Raw genomic sequence first — 17013 nt, 5'->3', positions numbered from 1 at the left:
AAGAAAGGATCAACGGACAGGTAATCTGACTGACTATGTAATGGATACAAAATGTAATTGTTGTAAGATCTAATCGCTATATGGAAACGTTTATGCCAGAAGTGTTGCACTGCGTCCAATGTTTTTAAGGTTTCTCTAATTAAAAAAAAAACTTTTTAATTAAAAAAAAACTTCAAACGATACGTTATTTAAAATACAAACCAGCAGGAGAGAGAGAGAGAGAGAGGGAGGGAGGGAGGGAGGGAGGGAGAGAGAGAGAGAGAGAGAGAGAGAGAGAGAGAGAGAGAGAGAGGATATGCACAATGAGGGAGCTTAACGATGAATGATGATCAATCTTGATTCTAACTCTCCTGGCAGTTTGGTTCCCGTGCCGATGTGCCGCTGGTGGAGCTGCAAGTGGCCGACGAGTGGACTAAGCCGGAGCAAGCTGTGGTCCACTATAGGACATCGTCAGCTTTCCACCGCAGTTCCTGGGATTGGATCGCCGTCTATCGGGTGAGAAGGATGGGTTGGGCGGGATGGTTGACGTCAGTGGTGGGTTCCGTATCCCGTTGCAACCGGCACGCTGTGTACGGGGCCGAGCGTCCTAGTCAGGCATGTGACACCCAGCTGCTCGGCGGTGGTCGTGCAGGTGTGCGTGCACAATTGACCAGTCACATTATAAACAGTCATGGAATGTGGGTGGGCCAAACGAGCCACCGTACTGGTATGGTGGCCGCTGCTCCGGGCTACTACCAGTACGGTCGTACCAGGCCGTACCTCCCAAAACCCACCACTGGATGACGTCCCTTAAAGGGCAGTGTGAACTCTTCCCAGCGGTGGGCAGATAAAAACAGAACGATCTGGGTATCTCGGCGGGCACAAGGGGGCACTGTGGAGACCTCTGGTGATTTCTGCCTCCCTTAGGTGGGTTTCCGACATTGCAAAGACTACATAGCCTATGTATGGGCCAAGCAGGAAGACACGGAGAGCCACCTGTACCAGGTAAGTATAACGGGAGGAAATGGACGTTCCCCTCTGATAGGCCAAAAGTTTGGTCTCTGGAAAAGGCAGCATTCGAGGCGAAGGGCTGGCGTGGTAGTTATATTTGCGCCATGGAGACATATCCTCTCCCGGTGAGCAATGTCATTGGGGATTGAAACGCAGGTCTGGAGGGGACCAAGCCCCGCTTTTCTTGCCTCTGTCCAACCTCCCGGAGTTGGCCTTATGAGAATGAAATGACCAGAGGGAAGATGGGATAGGAATTAACAGAAGATGGAATAGAATGGAATAAGAATAGAATAGAATAGAATAGAATTGGAATTGGAATTGGAATGGAATTAGAATTAGAATTAGAATTAGAATTAGAATTAGAATTAGAAAATAAGAATAGGAATAGGAATAAGAATTGGAATGGAATGGAATTAGAATTAAATGGAATAGGAATGGAATTACAATGAGAATTAGAATGAATAGAATGGAATGGAATTAGAATTAGAATGGAATGGAATAGGAATGGAATAAAGTAGAATAAGAATTAGAATGAATAGAATAGAGTGGAGTGAAATGGAATGGAATAGGAATGGAATAGAATAGAATTAGAATTGGAATGGAATTGGAATCAGAATGGAATGAATAGAATAGAAAATGAATAGAATAGGAATAGAATAGAATAGAATACATTATAATCAGAATTGGAATCATAATGGAATGAAATTAGAATAAGAATTAGAATGAATAGAATAGAATAGAAAATGAATAGAATAGAATGGAGTGGAATGGAATAGGAATGGAATAGAATAGAATTAGAATTGGAATGGAATTGGAATCAGAATGGAATGAATAGAATAGAAAATGAATAGAATAGGAATAGAATAGAATAGAATAGAATAGAATAGAATACATTATAATCAGAATTGGAATCAGAATGGAATGAAATTAGAATAAGAATTGGAATGAATAGAATAGAATATGAATAGAATAGAATGGAGTGGAGTGGAATGGAATAGGAGTGGAATAGAATAGAATTAGAATTGGAATGGAATTGGAATCAGAATGGAATGAATAGAATAGAAAATGAACAGAATAGGAATAGGAATAGAATAGAATACATTATAATTAGAATTGGAATCATAATGGAATGAAATTAGAATAAGAATTAGAATGAATAGAATAGAATAGAAAATGAATAGAATAGAGTGGAATGGAATAGGAATGGAATAGAATAGAATTAGAATTGGAATGGAATTGGAATCAGAATGGAATGAATAGAATAGAAAATGAATAGAATAGGAATAGGAATAGAATAGAATACATTATAATTAGAATTGGAATCAGAATGGAATGAAATTAGAATAAGAATTAGAATGAATAGAATAGAATAGAAAATGAATAGAATAGAATGGAGTGGAATAGGAGTGGAATAGAATAGAATTAGAATTGGAATGGAATTGGAATCAGAATGGAATGGAATTAGAATAAGAATTAGAATGACCAGAATAGAATAGAATGGAAAATATGGAATGGAATAGAATAAGAATTGGGATGAATGAGAATTAGAATATAAATTAGGATTATTAGAATGAATGGTGGGTGGGTTTGTGGATCCTCTTCAGCTGCACTTCCATCTGCCCCTCTCTTTGTCTCTCCTCCTCCTCCTCCAGCTGACCTTCCCCGAGGAGTCCCTGCCTAAAGGGAAGGGGGATTACATCCTCGGCTACTACAGCCACAACTCCAGCTGCATAGTGGGGGTGACGGATCCCTTCCAGGTGAGCATCTGAAGGGCAGGACACCCATTTACCTGGAATGACCATCTCGAGGACTGCATTTCTGGTGCTTGGCAACCGGCTCACATTTATGACCAGTTGTGGAGTCCCCTAGACACAAGAAGGACGATTTGCGATGTCTGTTGCGGGTTTCCTTAAGATTGGCAATGACTTGCGACCAAAACTGCAGTCCCAATTTGGTCCTAATTCGAGACCATAGTTCAGAGGTCCAGAAAACTGGATCTTATTTTCTTTTCTATTACTTTCCTTCCTTTGGAAATCCAATTCTTTTTTTCCAAAGAATTATTTTATTTTTTTATTCCCTTCCATACCATTTTAAGTACACATTCCCATGATTGTTGTTCTTCTTTACATTTGTCATTCTTATTCATTTATTATTTCATTTAATAAGTTATAATGTACATTTGGGGTTGCTTTATTTACCATCCCTCCATTTTTTTGTAACACCTCCTTGTTTTCCCTTTCTTTTCTCCCCCCCTTCCTTCTCTACTTCCTTCCTTCCTCCTCTCCTTCCCCTTCCTTCTTCCTTTACCTCTCCCCTACTCCTACTCTTACCCTTCCTACCTTCTCGCCTTCTCTTTCTCTCCCTTCCACCCTCCTCTCCTTTCCCTTTCCTTTTTCCCTCCCTCCCTTCCTTCCTTTCTCCTCTCCCTCTTCCTTCTTCTATAACCTTTCTCCCACTCCTACTCTCCCTCTTCCCCTTCTGACCCTCTCTCCTTCTCTTTCTCTCCCTTCCACCCTCCTCTCCTTTCCCTTTCTTTTTCCCCTTCCTCCCTTCTCTACTTTCTTCCTTCCTCCTCTCCTTCCCCTTCCTTCTTCCCTTACCTTTCTCCTACTCCTACTCTTCCCCTTCCTACCCTCTCTCCTTCTCTTTCTCCCCCTTCCATCCTCCTCTTCTTACCTCTTTCTTCTTTCCCTCCCTTCTCTACTTCCTTCCTCTTCTTCCCCTTCCTTCTTCCCTTCCCTTTCTCCTACTCCTACTCTTCCTCTTCCCCTTCCTACCCTCTCTCCTCTTTCTCCCCCTTCCATCTTCCTCTCCTTTTTCCCTCCCATCTCTACTTCCTTCCTTCCTCCTCTCCTTCCCCTTCCTTCTTCCCTTCCCTTTCTCCTACTCTCCCTCTTCCCCTTCCTACCCTCTCTCCTTCTCTTCCGCTCCCTTCCATCCTCCTCTCCTTACCTCTGTCTTCTTTCCCCCGACTTCCTTTCTCTCCCTCTCTCTCCCTTTCTTTTTCTATTATTGTTGGTGTATATTTCAAAACTCAGTTTATGCTTCCTTGGGATGGTATTTCCGTCAGCCCAAATATAATTTAGTATCATTTGAAATCCGGTTCTGATCTACACAGCAGCGTACGAGACCTCAGATAATTGCAGTAGTTGCAACTGTAGCAGCAACAAAGGGGCATCCGTGCTTCTGACCGGAGACCCTTGTCTGGGACGGAATGGGACCCCTCCCCGCGGCCAACTTGCCACTGTCACCCCCAGGACAATTCAACCATTCAATTTAATTCTTGAAAAAGAATTAAACCATTCATTTCATTTTCGTCATCCCCATTTCATTTTGCCCCTTCTTTTGGTATCCCTTTGGCTCAGTGGGCTAAGACGCTGAGCTTGTCAATCAGAAATGTTGGCAGGTTTGGCGGTTCGAATCCCTAGCGCCGCCTAACGGAGTGAGCTCCCGTGACTTGTCCCGGCTTCTGCCAACCTAGCAGTTCGAAAGCAGGTAAAAAATGCAAGTAGGAAAATAGGAACCACCTTTGGTGGGAAGGGAACAGCGTTCCGTGCGCCTTCGGCGTTGAGTCACGCCGGCCCCATGACCACGGAGACGTCTTCGGGCAGCGCTGGCTCTTCGGTTTTGAAACAGGGATGAGCACCGCCCCCTAGAGTCGGGAATTGTTAGCACATATGTGCGAGGGGTGCCTTTACCTTTAATTATTCTATTCCACTATTTGTTTGATATCAATATTATTCCCACAGCGAACGTGGTGAATTGGTCATGGCAAGTTGACTGTAGTGAGTGGGGTGCAACTTTGTGTAGTTGTGTTTGCACAAAGGACTACACCGGGTTGGGTGGTAGATAGTCAGTGTAACTCAACAGTTGTCTTTGCATGTTGGAGGTGATTCAGGCATCATCCAAAGGATTCATTGGTGTGTTGTGTGAACAGAGCAAGTCCCAGGGTGTCCAGGGTGATGTTTCGAGTTTATTGACATTTGTATGCCGCCCACTCCCTTGGGACTCTGGGCGGCTCACAACGAGACAAAAAACATATATAAAAATTAAAATAAGAATACAATTATTAAATTTTCACACCATGCATACTGTTAGAGCCAAGGTGGCGCAGTGGTTAAAAGCAGCACTGCAGGCTACTGCTAGATCAGCAGGTCAGCGGTTCAAATCTCACCGGCTCAGGGTTGACTCAGCCTTCCATCCTTCCGAGGTGGGTAAAATGAGGACCCAGATTGTTGGGGGCAATATGCTGACTCTCTGTAAACCGCTTAGAGAGGCCTGAAAGGCCTATGAAGCGGTATATAAGTCTACTGCTATTGCTATTGCTATTGCTATTGCTATTAGCATGGGGTTGGATACTAATCAACAGTCCCAGGCCTGCCAGAACAGCCAGGTCTTGGTAACTTTACGGAAGACCGGAAGAGTAGTAAGGGTCCAGATCTCAACAGGGAGATCATTCCATAGGGCCGGAGCAGCTACAGAGAAGGCCCTCCCCTGGGGAGCCGCCAACTGACATTGACCAGCCGACGGCACCCGGAGGAGGCCCAATCTGTGTGATCTTATTGGTCGTTGGGAGGTGAATGGCAGGAGGCGGTCTCTCAGGTAGCCAGGTCCTAAACCATGTAGGGCTTTAAAAGTAACGACTAGCACCTTGAAGCGTGTCCGGAGACCAATGGGGAGCCAGTGCAGCTCGCGGAGGATAGGTGTAAAGTGGGTGTATCTAGGTACACCCAGTATCGCTCACGCGGCTGCATTCTGGACCAACTGCAGTCTTCGAACACTCTTCAGGGGCAGCCCCATGTAGAGCGCATGTATGAACAGTGCTTGTGATTTGAGGGAAACTGACTTCGCTTCTCCCCCTCCCCTCAATTTTCTGGCCTAGATTTCCCTGCCCACCCCGGAGCAAGTCAGCAGTGCCACGGACAGCACCAACAGCACCTCCGAAGAGGACGACGACAGCACGCTGGTGCTCCTCGGCCCCAAATCCCGCAGCCCCAGCCCCGGCAAGATGCACCGTCACCGTAGCCGCAGCCCCAGCCTGGCCAAGTTCCAGGGCCTGCTCTTGCGATCCTCCAGCCGCGACCAGGGAGCCAGCCGCAGCCCCTCGCCCCAGGGACGCCGCCACAGCACCATTCTGAAGGCAGACATTCCCAGCATCCAGTTTTCCAAGGACAGCCCGCGGCACCGCTCCAAGTCGCGGGAGATGGTGCAGAATCCCGAGGCCTCCTCCTCCTCCTCCTCCTCCTCCTCCTCTTCCAACACATCCCAGGCCCGGACAAGCTGGCGCTTCGAGGAGACTCCACTGTCTCGGGCCGATCCGCGGAATCTGGGTTTGATGCCCGCTGTGCGCTTGGAGACGGTGGACCGAGTTATGGGCCCACGACGCGACAGCGCTGACCCGAGTATGCCCGGACGAAGGATGAGCCCCACCAGCCCCACGGCGGGACTTGCAGCGCTCTTTAGTATGTCCCCGCAAGAGGGGACACCCCACAATAACCACAGCTGCGATACCAGACATTAAGGTGGCGGATCCCACCAGGCAGTCATCCTGTGTAGCGTGTGTGACGATGCCAATTGCCCACTCCTCTCTTGGCCTGCCTTGCCCAAATGGGACACAGACCCAGACACGGAGCTGCCGTGGTGCCACCCCATCCCATCAGCTTCACAATTGCCCCGTGTCTGCATCGGAGCCCGACCAACGGCCCGTCCCACTCGTGTTGCTCCCCACCCCCTCATCCTCCTCGGGGACAGCTCTTCCTCCCACCAAACACCGAGATCAGCACCCCCAAACTGGATTCCCCCTAAACACTGTTTTGGCCCCTCACAGGGAGGACCAGCCGGAGGACGGAAGTGCAAGGAGCACAACGAGGAGGAAAGGAGGCAGCCATTTCCAGAGGCCTCCGTGTTGTAAGTGCCGAGGGCCCAGCCAGGCTCATGGTGATGGAGAACCCCAGCAGAATCCCAGGCAGCCATGCCCGGGGGTGGGGGAATTTCAAGCCAAGGTTGAAGACGTGGAATGTAGAACTCTGGCCGGGGGAGGCGGGAGGGGAGGGAACTGGGAGGGCTGGTCTCTCTCTCCAGATTGGGGACCTTCTCCGGGATGAGTTCAGAGTCGAGACAATCTTTCCTACCTCTCTCTCTTACACCCCAATAAATCACCTTACAAATGCTCCAGGAGGTTGCGTCTGCCCTCTCCGCAACAGGGGCCGTTGTGCGCAGGGGTGGGTTCCAGCTTCTTTTGCTGCCGGTTTACTCAGGGATGCATTTCAGGCGGGCGGGCGCTTGACGCGCAGAAGTAAAAAACAGGACGGCAGCGCCTAAGGTCCCGTTGACAGAACCAGTTCGGGTGCGTGGCCGGCCGAGTTACTACCTACTCAGCCAAACCGGTCCAAACTGGTAGGAACCCACCTCTGGTTGGGCGGCGAAGAGGGGAGGGCTCTCCTCCTCCTCCCCCTCCTTCTGGGTTTCCTTCCTTCCTTCCTCCACCCCAAACCAAGAAGACCTCAAGCCACGTTTAGAAAACATGTTATTCACGACATTGTTCATACCCCCTTTCCAACACCCTCCCCCCCCCAAATAAATTACAGGTGCCTTCCTTGCAAGGAGTGCATGGGTGGGGAGGGATGGGGTGGAAGACCCCCTGCCCGTCACGGCAAGAGGAGTCTTGGTCAGGCCACCTGCTTTGAGAGGTGAGGAGCGTCACCTGGGTATCAGCTCCGGCTGTGGCTTCACCTCTCGCTGTCTCTTTTCTGGGGGCTCAGTACCATCAGCCACCTCCGAAGAGTTTTGAGAGTCTGCTGTGGCCAATTCCTTTGCAGCAGGTGATGGCCAGCTAGCATTGTGCCATGGATGCCCGCTTCTCATTCAAGTCCACACTGGGCATTTGCTTCCGGTTCAAAAAACCTGGGAACGCACAAACGCACGCGGGGGGAGGGAGAATGGCTCGGTTTCATTGTGTCCACTTCCTGGGCTCGGCCCTCTCGCCCACGCCTGTGTGCCATGGTCAAGGCTGCCCTCGCTCAATGGGGCGCCGGCTGGAGGGCGGCTCGCACCAGCCGCACACACTTGTCAAACAGCCGGACGGGTCCCTCCAGGGATGCCCCTTCCTGACGCTTCACTTTGAGAGAGCCCCTCGCTCGCTTGCCCATCAGCCGGTTGGTCAGGTGGCGAGCCGGGGCCAGGATGGCTTTGCCGATGCCAATGCAGCTGCAGGAGGGAGAGAGAGAAAGGTTGGAGCGGCCTTCCTTGTGGGCCGAGCAGGAAGGAAGAGTTGGCAGTTGGATGGGTCTCCCCTCTGTCCCCCACAAAAAAGAGAGCAGCTAGAGCAGACCCGTTTTTCACCCTCCCGGAGCATCCGCGTAGGGCCTGCACTTACCAAAATGGGCTGCATGGAGACTCCTAGAGGGGAGGGGTGGGGCGGGGCGGCTTAGCCAGTCCTTGCAACTACAGGTTATTAAAATTAAAATCCGGTTTTCCCGAACCGGACCGAAACGGCTGAATCCCACCTCTGACTCCAAGCTTTACCTCCTCCTGATCTTTGGCTACCATGGAGGGTAGGATGGGATACTTCTCGTCCTACGTACCGGTTGCAAGGAAGGAGTAAGGGAATATAGCACACAGGGGTGGGGGGAGACTCCCCGCCTCCCTCCCTCCCTCCCACTTACTTGGGCCAGCTTTCCCCTCCCATCCTACAGCCTGGGAGGTTCTCCAGGACGAAACAGGAAGGGGCGATGTAGTGGGACAGGACCTGCTCCTCCACCTCATTGGGGCTCTTCCTCCTGCGCAGGAACCGGGCCAACCTGTGAGTGGGGGGAGGAATGAAAGTCGCATTAAGTCTTGGGGGGGGGAGGGAGAAGCTAAACAGAAAGCCACAATCTAGCCGATTCACTCAAAGCATTGCAGGCTGAGAAAAAAATCCAGATCCAAAAGACCCCCCCCTACCAACCTACCCCTAGACTGGGGTCACCCTTCCTCCCCCCCCTCCCCTTATAAATCATCAGGACTACAACTCCCATGTTGGCGTGGCACACGGCGCTTCAAACGGAGCTGGGAAACTCACAGCCGGTATTCCAACAAGCCCACTTCATCGGTGGGAATTTGGGACGAAGTGTCAGATGTTCAAACCAGCGTCCCCATTTTCTGTGCAGGGGGGGGCGGGGCGGGCAAATGACAGCCTGACGCTTTTGGGGTGGGGGGAAAGAGGTGGGGTGGGATTCACTTCTCATGGAGATCTTTAAATCGAAATGGACCTGTTGCTTCTCGAAATAACAGGAGTTGGAAGGGACTTTGGAGGTCATCTAGTCCAACCTCCTGCTCAGCCAGGAGACCCTACCTATAACATTTTAGAATAACAGAGTTGGAAGGGACCTCAGAGGTCATCTAGTCCAACCTCCTGCTCAGCCAGGAGACCCTACCTATAACATTTTAGAATAACAGAGTTGGAAGGGACCTCGGAGGTCATCTAGTCCAACCCCCTGCTCAAGCAGGAGACCTTACACCATTCCAGACAAAGGGCTGTCCAGTCTCTTCTAAGAAACCTCCAGTGATAAGAGCACCCACAACCTCTAGAAGGGTGGGGGGACAGACGGATAACGCTTACCGGCGGGTGCAGTTACAGTGGTAAAGAGTGCGATCATCTGAATTGTGGAGCTGGTACTTAAACTCATTGGGGCCAATCTGGAAGGGGCAGTGGTCCAGCCGTTGGTAGCAGCGGCATCTCCGCGACAGGCCTGGAGAGACAAAAATGGGCCCGGTTCAGTTGGGGAATCAAAGCCGAAGAGCCAGCGCTGTCCGAAGACGTCTCCGTGGTCGTGTGGCCGGCATGACTGAACTCCCGAAGGCGCACGGAACACTGTTCCCTTCCCACCAAAGGTGGTTCCTATTTTTCTACTTGCATTTTTTACATCCTTTCGAACTGCTAGGTGGGCAGAAGCTGGGACAAGTCATGGGAGCTCCCTCCGTTACACGGCACTAGGGATTCGAACTGCCCAACTGCCGACCTTTCTGATTGATAAGCTCAGCATCTTAGCCACTGAGCCATTGCATCCCTAATATTTTACCTGCTCCTTCATAAATCCTCCCACATTTAAATGGCCCCAAGAAGGGACATTCGGGCTCCTGCTGGCCTCACCTGGTCTTGGCTTGGAGACCTGGCTGTGTCCTGCAGAAGGGCCAGAGATGGGCCTTTCTCCCTGCCACGTCTCGTTGGAGAAGGCTTCTTCCACAGTAAGGACGACCGGGTGACGCGCGGTGAGAATCTCGCCCTCCCTCTTGATGGGACCAGGGTTCAACGTTGTTTGAAGGGCAGTTGTCTCCTCACCCGTGGAGCTTCTTCCCAGGAGGTGAGTGGCTTCATTCGTCTTGGAGATCGAGGCGAGTGGGATGACGGTATCCTGCGTCTCGGTGCTCGGTTTCTTCACCTTCTTTCTCCGCGTTTTTCTGCCTTTCGAGCCGGGTTTGCGATGCCGTCTCGGCTGGAGAGGAAATGTGGTGGCCTCGGGGATCTCGATGGGCTGATACGGGCTTGGCTCCACCAAGTGAGCCAGGGGCATCATGCCGTACTTCTTACACCTAGCCCAGGAGAGGGAAAAAAAACCAGGCGCTTTGCTCAGTCATTGCATTTCCACCATACCTTTAACCTAGGTTATGCAATTCAGTCCCGCTTTGGTGCGGCACGCCGAGCCCAAAATTAATCTCAGAGGCAGATTTTTCCGCAAGACTCGTAAGTATATTGTGTGTTGCAAATTGTGAGTTGTGCAAGCCCAGCTCCACTGTCCTTTCAGCAAGACTTAACAGGTCTTGAAAAGGCGTTTTTGGCCTAAAGCCTCCCTGGGAGAAAAAAAACAAATCAGCTAAGCTGAAATGTATGGCCCGTAGGAGGTGGAGAAGGCGGGAGATTGTCATTCACAGACAAATGGGTAGGCCGAAAGAATAAATCTAGAAGAATCTGGATAGATTTACAGGAGCGTTCTCCAACTCGCGGAAATAGACGGGCTCCCAAAATTCTTACCAAGGGTCATGGCTGCTGGGAAATTTTGGGATTGAAAAGTCCCTGCTTCCAGATCTCATGAAGGTTGGAAAATAGTAGTTACATTCATTTTTTGGAAACAAAACCCAATACATAGAGACAGCAAGAGGCACCTAACTTGTATGGGCAAGGACTCCCACAATCACAGCAGGTCAAGCTTCTTAGAATACCAAGTGAACTTATATTAACTGTTTAAAGGTAAAGGTAAAAGTTCCCCTCGCACATATGTGCCAGTCGTTCCTGACTCTAGGGGGTGGTGCTCATCTCCGTTTCAAAGCCGAAGAGCCAGCGCTGTCCGAATACGTCTCCGTGGTCATGTGGCCAGCATGACTCAACGCCGAAGGCGCACGGAATGCTGTTCCCTTCCCACCAAAGGTGGTCCCTATTTTTCTACTTGCATTTTTTATGTGCTTTCGAACGGCTAGGTTGGCAGAAGATGGGACAAGTCACGGGAGCTCACTCCGTTACGCGGTGCTGGGGATTCGAACCGCCAAACTGCCGACCTTTCTGATCGACAAGCTCAGCGTCTTAGTCCCTGAGCCACCGCGATCCTTTTTTTTTTCCTTGTGTACCCCTTTTAATTGGGGTGATTCTTTAATTAAGCAGAAAAGGAGAAGAAAAAAGGAAGACAGAATAGAAGGAAAAACAATAACCTTCTTGAAAGTTGCAATTCACGTTCGAGATAATCTCTTTTTGAGCCGAATTTGGTTTTGAATCTCACTTGGCAACGTAACAGTTGGGTCCCACAGAGGGCGTAAATCAAGGACTCTCGTTTCTCGGGATATTTCCTCACCCGGCTGGCTTACTCACCCGCCCCACCAATGCCACTCAAGGCAGTCCTCACTCTCTTTCAAGTGGAAGCATGGGATTTCCAGCAGGTTGAAGAAACTAGTCCCGATGAAGTTGGAGATGGTATCATTGAGGTTCTTCAGGCAGTCTCTGAACCTGTGGAGAGGCAGAGGAAGAAGGACGTTTCGTCCGGCGGTTCCTGGCATTTCCCCACCTCCCAGTCTCTGTGTGCTTTGGAAGGACTACACCTCCCAGCATCCCCCACCAGCAGGACTCAACAATGCAAGAGGGGGATGGGAATGTGGGAGACTAGAGATTCTCCATCATCCAGGTTACGGTTGTCCCAAAGTTGCTTTTTTTTGTCTCAAGAGGCAACTGGACTTTCTGGTTTTTCTTTGAAGAGGTTTCGCTTCTCCTCCAAGAAGCTTCTTCAGATCTTCATGAAGAATCAACTGGACTTCTAGTTTTTCTTTGAAAAGGTTTCGCTTCTCCTCCAAGAAGCTTCTTCAGCTCTTCATGAAGAATCAACTGGACTTCTAGTTTTTCTTTGAAGAAGTTTCTCTTCTCCTCCAAGGAGCTTCTTCAGCTCTTCATGAAGAAGCAACTGGACTTCTAGTTTTTCTTTGAAGAGGTTTCGCTTCTCCTCCAAGGAGCTTCTTCAGCTCTGACCGGATGGTGGAGGATGGAAGGATTTATACTCCTTGCAAACAAAGCTGGTCATTTGCATCCTTTTAGAGAGCCATTGAGGCCACCAGCTGGTTTGCAAGAGGGCCACCTATGTCCAAATTGAACGTCCCTCCCTCAACAGAGGAGGAGGGATAAGACCTCATCGATCTCCAGTCTACAACACAACAGTTCAAGAAGGCTCCACACCCATTTGCTCCACTCCGGTGACCCCTGAGGACACAGATAAAACCTCCAAGTGGCCTCAACGACCCTCTCAAAGGATGCAAATGACCAGCTGTCTGCAAGGAGTATAAAACCTCCAAGTGGCCTCAATGACCCTCTAAAAGGATGCAAATGACCAGCTGTCTGCAAGGAATATAAATCTTCCAAGTGGCCTCAATGATCCCCTCAAAAGGATGCAAATGACCAGCTGTCTGCAAGGAGTATAAAACCTCCAAGTGGCCTCAACGACCCTCTCAAAGGATGCAAATGACCAGCTGTCTGCAAGGAATATAAATCTTCCAAGTGGCCTCAATGACCCCCTCAAAAGGATGCAAATAGCCAGCTGTCTGCAAGGAGTATAAAACCTCCAAGTGGCCTCAATGACCCTCTAAAAGGATGCAAATGACCAGCTGTCTGCAAGGAGTATAAAACCTCCAAGTGGCCTCAATGACCCTCTAAAAGGATGCAAATGACCAGCTGTCTGCAAGGAGTATAAATCCTTCCATTTCCCCACCATCCTGTCCAGAGCTGAAGAAACTTCTTGGAGGAGAAGCGAAACCTCTTCAAAGATAAACCAAGAAAGATCCAGTTGCCTCTTGGGGGGAAAAAACAGTTTTTGGGGACAACGGTGGCATCGTGAGTTCAACAGATTGGGAAAGGGGACAGGTTGGACAAGGTTACAGATCAAATCCCGAATGCTGCAGGCCCCTCCACTCACCTGTTGTCGCAGCTGCAGTGAGAAATGGTGTGGAGCCGGTAGTTGCGAATGCCGTACTTGAACCCCAGAGCTGAGATGTGGGCGTCGCACTTGTCGTGCTCACGGCAACAAACATCTGGGCCCTGGAAAACCCCTGCAAAACAAAAGGAAAAATGGGCCAGGGGGAATTTCAAGGCTGGAGAATAACAGAATATATAATATAATATAATATATTATATATAGGGCTGTTCTGATCCCCTCCTCCATCCAGTAATGAATGCTGAGACAAGCTTAACTGGAATGTCCTTTAATAGCAAGACACCAAAACCTTGGCGGTGGCTGAAAGCCAAGCATAACGAACAGATAAGGACCTTGGCAGCAACTCAGACAAACTCAGGCAGCAATAAACACAGATAAGGCTTGGCAGCAATCCAGCCTGCCAAGCTCACAGTAACGTCCTCCGACATTCAATCTTGCGTTGACTTCTGCAAAGAGGGCAGTGTGCACAAGTAGCCTTTTTATAGTCTGGAGAGGAGCCTAATGACCACCAGCTGAGTACAATCACCTCCTGTAATCGCGTAATTGTTCCTGACGCCTAGTAGCTCTTCGATGGCGTGCATCCAGGAACAACTCACTCCTGGCGTCCGGATCACTCTCCCTTGTCTCCTCCCCACTGGTGCAAGGCTTAGGCGCCGCCTGGTGGCCAACCAGCCTCTCTGCACCCTGCTCGGAGTCGGAACCCTGTCCAGGGTCCTCCAGATCCTCCAGAGCCGACTCCAAGGGCCCCTCGCTGTCGGAGTCTGGTGGCAGCTCCAACGGCACCTGCTGGGCCACAACATAGGGCTGTAATGGAGAACCTAAGGCAGAGCTCTCTCTGTGGGCACGCATGCCGGCCAGCTGGTCTTGGCAGCCAAAGACATCCGAAAAGGGCCTGAAAACGGCCCGAAGAACAACTAAATATCAGACTGTTTTCCAAGCCGTTTTTGGGGTGTTTCTGGGCCAAAAAACGGGCCTAAAACCAGCCAGAAAATGGCCCACAAACAGCCAGAAAAATGGCCAAATCCAGGCATGCACTTGCTGACCAGCTGGTCTTCAGGTTTCTGGCACACACACACACAAACACACACATACACACAAGCACACACACACACACAATTTGGGCACTTGATGCTGAAAAGGTTTGCCATCGCCGTAATAGGATTTCATACGTTGTTTTGCCCACTTGGAGATCAAGCGAAGCCCTGCCAGAGCTCAGAATCTGCCATCCGTGCGAAATGTACAACCGAAGATTAAAAAAATAAACAGAACAACAAGAATGGGAAGGGGACCTCGGAGGTCTTCTAGTCCAGCCCCCCCACCCCCACCCCCACTGCTCTCAGGCAGGAGACCCCACGCAGGGTTCGGCTTCACGGATGGGAGCATTCAGCGGCTGGACTTCCAGACAAACGAACCGAGAGAAGTCACAAAGAGATGCCCAAGGGGGGGTAAGGCCACACCTGGAATGCGGCATCCAGGTTTGGTCGCCACGTTGCCAAAAAAAGAGGTTGAGATTTTAAAAAGAAAAAAAAAATAGAGAGAAAGGCAGCTAAGATGATTGAGGGACTGGAGACCAAAACATATGAAGAAAGGTTGCGGGATTTGGGTTTGGGGAGTCTAGGGAAGAGGAGGACTGGGGGGGGGCATGTTAGCAATATTCCAAGATTTGAGGGGCTGCCACAAAGAAGTGGGGGGGGGGTTGTCAACTGATTTTCCAAAGCACCAGAACGCAGGACAAGAAACGACGGATGGAAATTATTCAAAGGAGAGAAGCAACTTGGAATCATGGAGAATCTTCCTTAACCGGTGGAACAGGTTGCCACTAGAAGGTGTAGGAGGTTTTTTAAGAAGAGTCTAGACAGTCACTTATCTGAAATGGCATAGGGTCTCCTGCTTGAGCAGGGGGATAAACTAGAAGATCTCCGAGGTCCCTTCCAGCTCTATTCTGATTGACTTGGGGTCTCCTGCTTGAGGAGGGGGCTGGACTAGAAGACCTCCGAGGTCCCTTCCACCTCTATTCTGGTTGACTTGGGGGCCTCCTGCTTGAGCAGGGGGCTGGACTAGAAGACCTCCCAGGTCCCTTCCAGCTCTATTCTGATTGACTTGGGGGTCTCCTGCTTGAGCAGGGGCTGGACTAGAAGACCTCCGAGGTCCCTTCCAGCTCTATTCTGATTGACTTGGGGGTCTCCTGCTTGAGGAGGGGGATGGACTAGAAGACCTCCGAGGTCCCTTCCAGCTCTATTCTGATTGACTTGGGGGTCTTCTGCTTGAGCAGGGGGCTGGACTAGAAGACCTCCAAGGTCCCTTCCAGCTCTATTCTGATTGACTTGGGGGTCTCCTGCTTGAGGAGGGAGATGGACTAGAAGACCTCCGAGGTCCCTTCCAGCTCTATTCTGATTCATTGATTGACAGGTTCTTCTCCACGGACAGAGGCCAGGCAGTTGGGTATAGTGGTTAAGGAACCAGGCTGGTAGGAGTTCTAATCCCACCATGAGCAATGGTGGACTTTAAGCCCATCACTCTCTCTCTCTGGCCAGCCTACCTGACAGATTCGTTGTTCTCGGGAAAATAGCGAAGAGTTTTGTTTGCCACTTTGGAGTTATTTGCAAATAAATTCAAAACAAACAAAGCTGGTTTCTAGAATGTTGGCTTATTGACTCAGCGGGAGTGCCCGACACCTGACCCCCCACGTCCATCCAAGAAGCTTCTGGAAGCTTCTCGTCAGAACTGGACGTCAGCTGCATCTTCAGCGCCGCCTGGCAACCTCAGGGAAACCCTCCATCTGGAAAGGAAACGGAGCTTTCTCTTTAAGCAAAATCGCTTCCCGAAACCACCTCCGGCTTCTCCCACTGCAGCACCTCGTTCTAGTGGCAAGGAGTTCCACCGAGCGCCTGCTGACTCAAGTCTCACACGCGTCTCGCCTGGGGGTTTATTTCCCCGCACGTGGGTATGCAAAGAGAGCCAGCAAAAGGTCCCAGATAATTCGTTTTTATGGAAAGTTTTTTTTTTTAATTTTTTATTCCCTTACATACCATTGTAAATATACCTTCACATAGTTGTTATCCTTCTTTGCATTTGTTGTTCTGTTTAATAGGTTATAAATATACAATTTGGGTTGCTTTATTTACCATCCCTTCGGCCTGTCTTTTCCCTTTCTTTTCTCTCTCCCTCCCTTCTCTACTTCCTTCCTTCTCTCCTTCCCCTTCTTCCCTTGCCTCTCCCCTACTCCTACTCTTCACCTCCCTACCCTCTCTCCTTCTTGTTCTCTCTTCCACCTTCCTCTTCTTTCCTTCCTTTTTCCCTCCCTCCCTTCTCTACTTCCTTCCTTCCTCCTCTCCTTCCCCTTCCTTCTTCCCTTACTTCCCCTACTCCTCTCTTCCCCTTCCTACCCTCTCTCCTTCTCTTTCTTCCTTCCTTCCTCCTCTCCTTCCCCTTCCTTCTTCCCTTATTTTTCTCCTACTCTTCTTCTTCCCCTTCCTATCCCCTTTCCTTCTCTTTCTCTCCCTTCCATCCTCCTCTCCTTCCATCTTTCTTCCTTCCGTCCTCTTCCTCTCGTTCTCTCCTCCTCTCCCCCTTTCTTTTTTCT

The 17013-nt window shown here is 49.9% G+C and overlaps 2 protein-coding genes across 2 annotated transcripts in view; one reads left to right on the top strand and one right to left on the bottom strand.

The window, feature by feature from the left end:
* The window catches only part of INPP5J (inositol polyphosphate-5-phosphatase J), a 51705-nt gene extending 44491 nt beyond the window's left edge, over positions 1–7214 (top strand). The window contains exons 8-11 of the mRNA XM_032238398.1: positions 358–495; positions 907–984; positions 2643–2747; positions 5873–7214. Of these exons, the coding sequence (XP_032094289.1) occupies positions 358–495; positions 907–984; positions 2643–2747; positions 5873–6511 (960 nt within the window). The 3' untranslated portion in view covers positions 6512–7214. The remainder of the gene's footprint in view (positions 1–357; positions 496–906; positions 985–2642; positions 2748–5872) is intronic.
* Positions 7215–7807: 593 nt separating this feature from the next.
* Positions 7808–17013, bottom strand: part of LOC116523294 (group 3 secretory phospholipase A2-like) — a 10280-nt gene continuing 1074 nt past the window's right edge. The window contains exons 2-7 of the mRNA XM_032238399.1: positions 13413–13545; positions 11828–11962; positions 10121–10560; positions 9590–9719; positions 8655–8789; positions 7808–8196 (exon numbers count right to left, since the gene is read on the bottom strand). Coding sequence (XP_032094290.1) covers positions 8010–8196; positions 8655–8789; positions 9590–9719; positions 10121–10560; positions 11828–11962; positions 13413–13545 — 1160 coding nt within the window. The 3' untranslated portion in view covers positions 7808–8009. The remainder of the gene's footprint in view (positions 8197–8654; positions 8790–9589; positions 9720–10120; positions 10561–11827; positions 11963–13412; positions 13546–17013) is intronic.

The sequence above is a fragment of the Thamnophis elegans genome, unplaced genomic scaffold (assembly GCF_009769535.1).
Source record: "Thamnophis elegans isolate rThaEle1 unplaced genomic scaffold, rThaEle1.pri scaffold_151_arrow_ctg1, whole genome shotgun sequence".
Lineage (NCBI taxonomy): Eukaryota > Metazoa > Chordata > Lepidosauria > Squamata > Colubridae > Thamnophis > Thamnophis elegans.
Note: the sequence above shows the minus strand (reverse complement) of the source record. Positions and strands in the feature narration are given on the sequence as shown.